A 7,855-nucleotide genomic window follows, 5' to 3' on the forward strand; every position below is an offset into this window, starting at 1 on the left:
ACAAAATTCCCTCCTTTTGTGGAAATGAATATCGAACAATAAATGTAATTTTCTGCAAGCTAATTAATGTATGGCTGGTGGGTATTAGCCGAGGTCACAGGACACAAAAAGATTGAGAGATATTTTTTATAATGATCATTTAACTTTTATTTTGTTGCATCAAAGTTATTAAAATATTGTGTAATAAAAAATCATTTAATTTTACTTAAGTATAATAAAAAGTCACTAGTTATTTTTTGTACCAAAACAATTCCTCAACTTTTATTACTAAAAAGTCATTAAACATTTTACTCAACAAAAAGCCATTAAATATTTTTTTGTTACTAAAAAATTATTCATCTTTATCTAAGTATCACATAAAATATCTCTTTTTATTTTCTCCTATTACCTTTATATGAAATTTAGACAAAGTTGAGCAAATTTTTTGAAGTAACGTTTTTGATACTTAGTTAAATGTATAGGGTAAAAATGTTCATATTAAATGCTCGCATGATAAAGCGACACGTGTAGCCGAAAACAGAAGGCAATTAGATCTGATGGCAACGATCGCGTTTGTTCCCGAATGGTGTTCATAAAGGCGAAATAAATGTCTGTCACCCAATAGCATTTAATGGAGAATATTTTATAGCATTAAGTACATAGTCCGTTACAGAAAATATGACATTCACTGCCTACTGTTACACACTCTTCAATAGCCCTCATAATTGCCATTTAAGAGGGGTTTGATCCTATAACCTTGTTCCGTGGGTGTAATTATAAATAGTGAGCTCAACAACCATTGTAAGAGACATGAATTTTCTGACAAGCTGATATTATACTTTGTTCAAAAGCTCAATAATATTTCATCTTCTTGCTTATTAATATTGTTATTACTGCCTCCGGAAGCCCAGCTCCCGGAATCAAGATTTATATTGTCTTATCTCGATTTCAACGCTAAGTCTTACATTCTTGGTTAATTTATTCATCATTTTAGGATCAAATCGATTCACTTGTCTATAAACCACGTATAAATTCAACTTGACCGTTTTATGGGTAAGCAATAAAGTTGAATAATTTTTTGGTTAATGTAAATATTAATGAATTTTGTGCAATAAAATATAATTTGAGTACTCATGCATATAATTAATTCAATGATTGAGTTGCAAGAATCATAGCTTGGCATATTTTCTTTTTCTCTTTTGAATTTGTGTTTTATTCAGTAATAATCGATAAATATTTATAAAATAATTATAATTAAATATTTATGGTAAATTTTATTTATTTACTTGATATAAATGATAATTGATGATAAGTCAAGTTTATAGTTATAGTGTAAAAAGATTTGCGCGATGGATCGCTAGTATCTCTATTACATTTCTACTATTAGTCTTTTCTCATGTAAAGAAAATATGAAAATTATATTTTCTTTAAATTATTTTAGGATTAGTTGAGCCATTCTAATGAAAAGGGTGTTTATTAATAATTTTATATTGAATACATCAATTCCTTGTTATTTATTTCAAACACTTAAAAAATATTTTTAGCATTTATAAGCCTGTTTGGCCTAACTTCTTTTAGGCCAAGAGTAATTTTTTTATAGCAAAAAGTTTTTTTATTTTTTTAAAGTTAAGGTGCTTGATCAAGCTTTTAGAAAGAAAAAAATATTTTTGCATAGTAGCATAAGTAGTTTTTGAAAAGTAAAAAAACAGTTTTTTCCGAAAAATACTTTTTGAAAAGCGTTTTTGAAAAAAATACATTTAGAAGCACTATTTAAAAGTTTAGCGAAATATTAATTATTGTTCAAAATTATTTTTTTAGATTAAATAGCTAAGCACGAACTGCCTTTTAACAAAAATATTTTTTTAAAAAGTTTATTTTTGAAGCTTGACATTAGTGTTTGTCAAAAAATATTAATACAAGGGGGTTCTTTAACATCTAAGCTTTAAAGTACAGGGTTACAGAAGAAAACAAGCTTTGGGTTTTTCTTTTTGGAGTTTAAAGATTAAACTTTTGGGGTGTCAAAAAAATTTGATGGTTCCTTTGACTTCGTCTCAAACTCTGGAAATTTGTAAAGATGCAGCTGGAATCGCCGGTATACCTCATTTTCTCTCTGTATCTTCCTTTTCATAAAGATTTGGGCTTGTATTTTAGTGGTTTCTGCAAACATCTTCGTCTCCGTTTCTTGCAATTTTCCCTGTTTGCATCAGCTAGCTGAGTCAATCAGAAGACAATTTTTGAATTTTATATAGAATTCATTTAACAAAATGATCTTACTTTCTGGAAGATAAATTAAGCTAGCTAAGTGAACAACTGTTTTTAACTCTGCTAATGAAGGGCATATAGTTACTTTCTGAATTTTATATATTTACTTTCTGAATTCTATATAGTTACTTTCTGGAAGTTGTAGTTTAAAATATTTCAAAAAGGATGATCATCAATCTGCTAGTGAAGGGCACGAGTAATATGTATGCAGTTAGTTTCCATTATTGTTTGCTAGTACTGTGTATTGTTTGGCCCTAAACTTCTAAATTGTTTCGCGTTATCCGAAGTTAAACTTGTAAATTTAGGCCGCATTTGCTGCTAGCTTTTGCAAAAGTACTTCTATGTTGGATCTTCTTAAAATTGTTTGTAAAACAAATATATACATATAACTTTTTCCCTAAGGGTGTGTTTGGTAGAATAAATTGTAAAGTATTTTTACGGTGTAATTCAGAAAGCAAACGTCTTATAGAACTAGCACAACTGAATTTGATAGTGGGCAAACAGTTGTAGACCTGAAATGGTGTCTCACTTTTAGAAGCTCCATTTGAGCTAAAATTTGTTCAGATTAAACTCGTGATGAAGTGTTTTACAAGTTAAAAACAAAATTGCTCAAACACATTGGAGTCTTATGCCTGGCCTTAAAATGAAATAGGTTCTAACGGACTAGTGAGATAATACCCTTTATTTCTTTAGATCATTCTTTTGTTGCAAAAAATTTCCCTTTTTTGCTAAATGAGATTAGCAAAATTATTCTTGAGCTTTGTAGTGACTCAAGAGAAACATTAACCATCTTGGCTGCTCGTTGCAGGGAACATCTTTGCTTTTGGGTTGTTTCTGTCTCCAATGTGAGTTTTAAGCTTTGCGTACTTCGTTTGCTTTACTTCTTTTCCGTAATCTGTTGCATTTTATCTTTACTCTCAGACCTACATTCAGGAGAATAATGAGAAATCAATCAACCGAACAGTTCTCAGGATTGCCATACATATATGGGCTCTTGAACTGCTTGATCTGTGCTTGGTACGGCACACCTCTTGTATCTCCTGACAATTTGTTGGTAACAACAGTCAATTCAGTTGGAGCTGTTTTTCAAATTGCCTACATTGTACTTTTTGTAATGTATACAGAGAAAGAGAAAAAGGTTAATAATCCTCTTTTGTATTTTGATTTAAAGCAGTTCCCCAAATTTTCAGATGTTGCACTTGTTCATATAGTAACCTTTTAAATTGTATGCCCATCAATGTTGTTTGTAGTTCAGGATTCTGGGATGGATACTCACAGTCTTTGGCCTATTTGCAATTATTGTAATTGGAAGCTTGCTTATACTTGAACTTCAACTCCGGCGTATCATCATTGGCTCCCTGAGTTGTGCTTCCCTCATATCAATGTTTGCCTCCCCGCTGTTTATTATTGTATGTCTGATCGTTGATATTCAGAGTCTCTATGAATATTTCTATCAAGTTCTTATTCTCTAATGTTTTTCCGCTGATTCACTGACTAACTCGTCTTCTAGAATCTGGTGATCAGGACCAGGAGCGTCGAATTCATGCCATTTTACCTGTCCCTCTCCACCTTCCTAATGAGTGCCTCTTTCTTTTTGTATGGAACTTTCAGTTTTGATCTGTTTATATATGTGAGTTTCTTTCTCCACACTTACGTTATACCGCGGGTTAAAGAAAAAGAGGGATGCCAACCTGCTTCCCCTAGTATATAAGGGCAAGATAGATTCAGTTATTTTTATAAAAAATGCAAATGTCTTACCCTATTTCTCTCGCCTGTCTCATGAACTGTCTCTACTTGAATTTCAGGTGCCAAATGGCATTGGAACACTTTTAGGAGTTGTACAATTGCTTTTATTTGCATATTACAAAAGTTCTTTAACGAGAGACTCTACTGAACGCTTAGTAGCGTCTTATTCGTGATTGGTGAACTACAGATTAAAAAGAAAGTGGTGTCTTATTCGTTCACCTACGCAGAAAGGTAAATGCTCGATCCCTTTAGCATCTGTTTCATCCAGAAGATTTTAATACTAATCATCTCCAAATGTGCATTTTGTGAACATATATCTCTCTTTCTCAAGCTGTTAAATAAGGAGTATACTTTTAATTTGTGCAAATCCCTTTATTTTGTCTGTCCTAGGTGAGAATAAGTGCTCGCTGGATTGTATGGAGAATGGTGGGAAGCCAAGCGCAAGCTGACTGCAGTTTCCTAGTCATTGAACGCCTTCAACTACACCTGGTTCCTAAATAGTATCTGTTTTCTGCATATATTCTGCAAGGTTGAAATAGGAGAACTTTGTGTGGATCCACAATGCACGCCTTTTTATCTTGTTCCTGTTTTCCTTTCAAATTCATTCTTCTGATATGGATGGATTGAAGAGGCAGAATTACTTCAAAACAAAGTAATTCATGGTAGCACATATAATTGCAATTGAATGCGTACATTGTTCTACACGAGACATAATCTAAAGAAGCTGGTATATTATCTATTTTACTAACTCTCACTAATAATAGACTAGACTCGGTGTATTACTCAGTGCTAAAGAAGCTGTTGAATGAAAATCCCCAGATTGCTAAGTGTATTACTCAGTGTGTATGTGTTTGCATTTGTTTTAAGCCTCTTGTTAAAGTTCCTGGCTCCGCCACTACTTATATTATATGTATGCTTTCAAAGCTAGCAATGGAAACTGAACTATAAAGAGAAAATACAAATGCTTCAGGATCCCTAGTAGTTGTTCTCTGATGTGTTGCCTTTAATGATTTTATGTTTACCTGATGATAGTTGAATCCGTTACCGGCCTGGCGAAGTGGCCCGGCCTCTCTCATCATAGAGAATAAGTCCACTGAACTTTGGCAGCTCACACTTTTCACCCATAAGTATAGGCCTTTTCCACACTGGTGAATCAGAACTGTGACTCTGCTGCATCCCAAATTCAGCTTCAAGCTGACCCGGATTAACGAGCAATGGGGGAAGCTTCTCTTTCTGGCTCCACCGTACAGTACTCGTTAGCGCCTCCTCTACCGAACTCAACTCTGCACATTGTTCCGAACAATCTATGTTTGTCGAGTCATCCACACGCCGTTCTTCATCCTCTGATCTCTTTCTTGCAATATTTCTCCTGAAAGCAGCAATAATGCAGGTTCCAATAACTAAGGAACAGGTGCAGATTACCAATACTGCAACAGCTCCTTGGGTAGATATTCTCCATTTATCTTCTAGATTCCAATCTGCTTCCATGTTTTTTCCAGTAGGTGTCAGAAAATGTATGAAAGTCACAACACTTAATAGCATGGAATAAGAGAACGAGTCTGCATATATTTGGAAGGCAAAACTAGACGTTGGTTTGGACTATTGCTAGCTCTAGGCGTCTAGTGAGGTTCACCGACAGTTTGGTGCTTGAAAAATTATATTACGTGTGGGTCGTCCATTGAATAATTTGCCATTAGCCGTTAGCATAACTCATCGTTTTGGATGGACTATTAGCCTTTCCCAGGACTGCAGATTGTTATATTTGTTTCTGACTATTGCCCATAGATAACGGGTGTACAAAAGATACCGATAAATCGCACCCGGAGTCAAACCAGGAAAAAAATCAGACTATGGTTTGATTTGATTTGCTTTGGTGTTGGAAAAATAATAACCCGACCATAATTGGTTTGGTTTGGTTTTAACTAAAAAAAGTCAAACCAAAAATCAACCCGACATTAAATGTATACAAGCTTTAAAATACTTTATACATATATATATATATATATATATATATATATATATATATATATATATATATAAAATGTAATTTATAAATATTTTAAAAAAAAATTCATAGTTCTCTCTTTTAACGTATTATCTCATGCTCGGACTTCGAATTTTTGAATGGTCCAATATGTTTTATAGTCCATAAGTATTAGTAACTCAAATAAAACCCAAAGCAAAACTAAGTCAATACTAATACTAACAAAAGAAATTTCATTTAATACTAGGAATGATAATAGTGTTGGATACCTATTTTTTTTAGTTTTGTATTGGTTTAGACAGTAAAATTGCATAACTTTTTTTTTTAATCGTTTAGTTATGTAATTAATATTTAGAACGTATTAGTCGTACTTATTTTAGCATGACTTACTACTTTTAGATTATTTTTATTTTTATTATGGCTTATTAATTAGCAAAATTTATTTTATACGATTTCATGTACCACTGGAGTGAGCTCCACAGTGGTCTTCGTGTACTTCTTCAAGGACGCGCCGCGTCTGATTTAGGCCTAAGCATTTCTCCAGAGGGCCGCCATATGTCCTTTTGTACATGTCATTGTGAACAATGTTGTATCTGTCCGCTTGCATTCACAGCTTCTTGGCCTCTTTTTTATTGTTGGGGAGTATGCCGCCCTGCAAATATGTAATAATACGTTTGCGCCAGTCCCAAGTCAGGTTTATGGTTCTTACCTCGATTTGGTCTATCGACGAGTTGAGGAGGTGGATCACATTTTGGTCTCCGGTTGAAATATTTTTGGTAGCTGCTGCCAATTTGGCGAGGCCATCCGCCTCGATATTTTGTGCTCAGGGAATCTGGTCGAGCTGACATTCGTCGAACTCGGGTAGTAGTTTGCAGATTTCGGTCTGGTATTTTTGTAATCTTTGCTCCTTGATTTGAAAAGTCCCTGTGACTTGCTTGACCACGAGCTGAGAATCGTAGCGCAACCTTAGCCGCTTCACCCCGTATTTGAGTACTAGTCTTTGTCCTGCAATTACGGCCTCATACTCGGCCTCATTGTTAGTCATGTCCGGGCACCTTATGGATTGGCGAATTACTTCGCCTGTTGGGACTTCGAGTACGAGTCCCAGCCCGGACCCCGATGCATTAGATGCGCCGTCGGGTGTATAGGACCAAGAGGTCTTGTGTTTGGGAAAAAACGTGGACGGTTTCCCTTTCGACTTCGGGTAGTATATGCGCACTAAATCGGCGAGGACCTGAGACTTTATCGCCGTTCGCGGTCGATATGTAATATCGTGCTCGCTTAGTTCGATGGCCCATTTGGCCAATCTGCCCGATAGTTCGGGTTTTGTGTAAAATGCTTCTTAAGGGAAAAGTCGTGACGACCGAGATGGGATGGCATTGAAAATACGGTCTAAGCTTTCGTGAAGCTACGACTAAGGCCAGAGCCAGCTTTTCAAGATGGGGGTATTTGGTCTCGGCGTCGACTAGTGTCTTGCTAATGTAATAGACGGGAGATTGCGTACCTTTATTTTCTTGGACTAATATTGCGCTCACATCTACTTCGGACATGGCGAGATAGATGAGGAGAGGTTGTCCTGGTTCCAGTTTTGAGAGCAGCGGTGGAGAGGACAAGTATACCTTTAACTCCTTCAGGTTTTGGACACACTTATAGGTCCATTGGAGGCCATTTTCCTTTTTGAGTATACCGAAGAACTTGTGGCAGCTATCGGAGGATCGTGAGATGAACCTCGAAGGAGCAGCGATACGACCGGTTAGCTTCTAGACCTACTTTTTGGTGGTCAAGTGCTCTGGTATCCCGTCGATGGCCTTTATTTGGTCGGGATTGACCTCGATACCCCGCTGCGACACTAGAAAACCCAAGAACTTCTATGTGGTCACGCCG

The 7,855-nt window shown here is 35.6% G+C and overlaps 2 protein-coding genes across 4 annotated transcripts; one reads left to right on the plus strand and one right to left on the minus strand.

Moving 5' to 3' along the window:
• The first annotated feature begins 1,913 nt into the window (after positions 1-1,913).
• On the plus strand, positions 1,914-4,819 carry LOC104120074 (bidirectional sugar transporter SWEET2-like). Of its 3 annotated transcripts, none has more exons than XM_009631757.4 (7): positions 1,914-2,071; positions 3,050-3,086; positions 3,163-3,379; positions 3,492-3,650; positions 3,752-3,871; positions 4,047-4,218; positions 4,378-4,819. In XM_009631757.4, exons 1-6 carry the CDS (start codon positions 2,011-2,013, stop codon positions 4,158-4,160), a joined length of 708 nt encoding a protein of 235 aa, XP_009630052.1. In that variant the 5' UTR covers positions 1,914-2,010; the 3' UTR covers positions 4,161-4,218; positions 4,378-4,819. The 3 variants fall into 3 exon arrangements, with proteins under 3 accessions (XP_009630052.1, XP_070037552.1, XP_070037551.1); XM_070181451.1 differs by having other exon boundaries at positions 3,766-3,871; XM_070181450.1 differs by having other exon boundaries at positions 3,175-3,379.
• A 209-nt stretch (positions 4,820-5,028) lies between these two features.
• On the minus strand, positions 5,029-5,475 carry LOC138895482 (uncharacterized). The gene has a single exon (XM_070180171.1). It carries the CDS (start codon positions 5,473-5,475, stop codon positions 5,029-5,031), a length of 447 nt encoding a protein of 148 aa, XP_070036272.1.
• Between the last annotated feature and the right edge of the window lie 2,380 nt (positions 5,476-7,855).

The sequence above is a fragment of the Nicotiana tomentosiformis genome, chromosome 7 (genome assembly GCF_000390325.3).
Source record: "Nicotiana tomentosiformis chromosome 7, ASM39032v3, whole genome shotgun sequence".
Classification (NCBI taxonomy): domain Eukaryota; kingdom Viridiplantae; phylum Streptophyta; class Magnoliopsida; order Solanales; family Solanaceae; genus Nicotiana; species Nicotiana tomentosiformis.

Coding starts and splice junctions, on each gene's coding strand:
- LOC138895482 (XM_070180171.1), bottom strand. CDS start 5,475: ATGGAAGCAGATTGGAATCTAGAAGATAAATGGAGAATATCTACCCAA.
- LOC104120074 (XM_009631757.4), top strand. CDS start 2,011: ATGGTTCCTTTGACTTCGTCTCAAACTCTGGAAATTTGTAAAGATGCA. Junction 3,651..3,751: donor CCTCCCCGCTGTTTATTATT/GTATGTCTGATC, acceptor CTCGTCTTCTAG/AATCTGGTGATCAGGACCAG. Junction 3,872..4,046: donor GTTTTGATCTGTTTATATAT/GTGAGTTTCTTT, acceptor CTTGAATTTCAG/GTGCCAAATGGCATTGGAAC.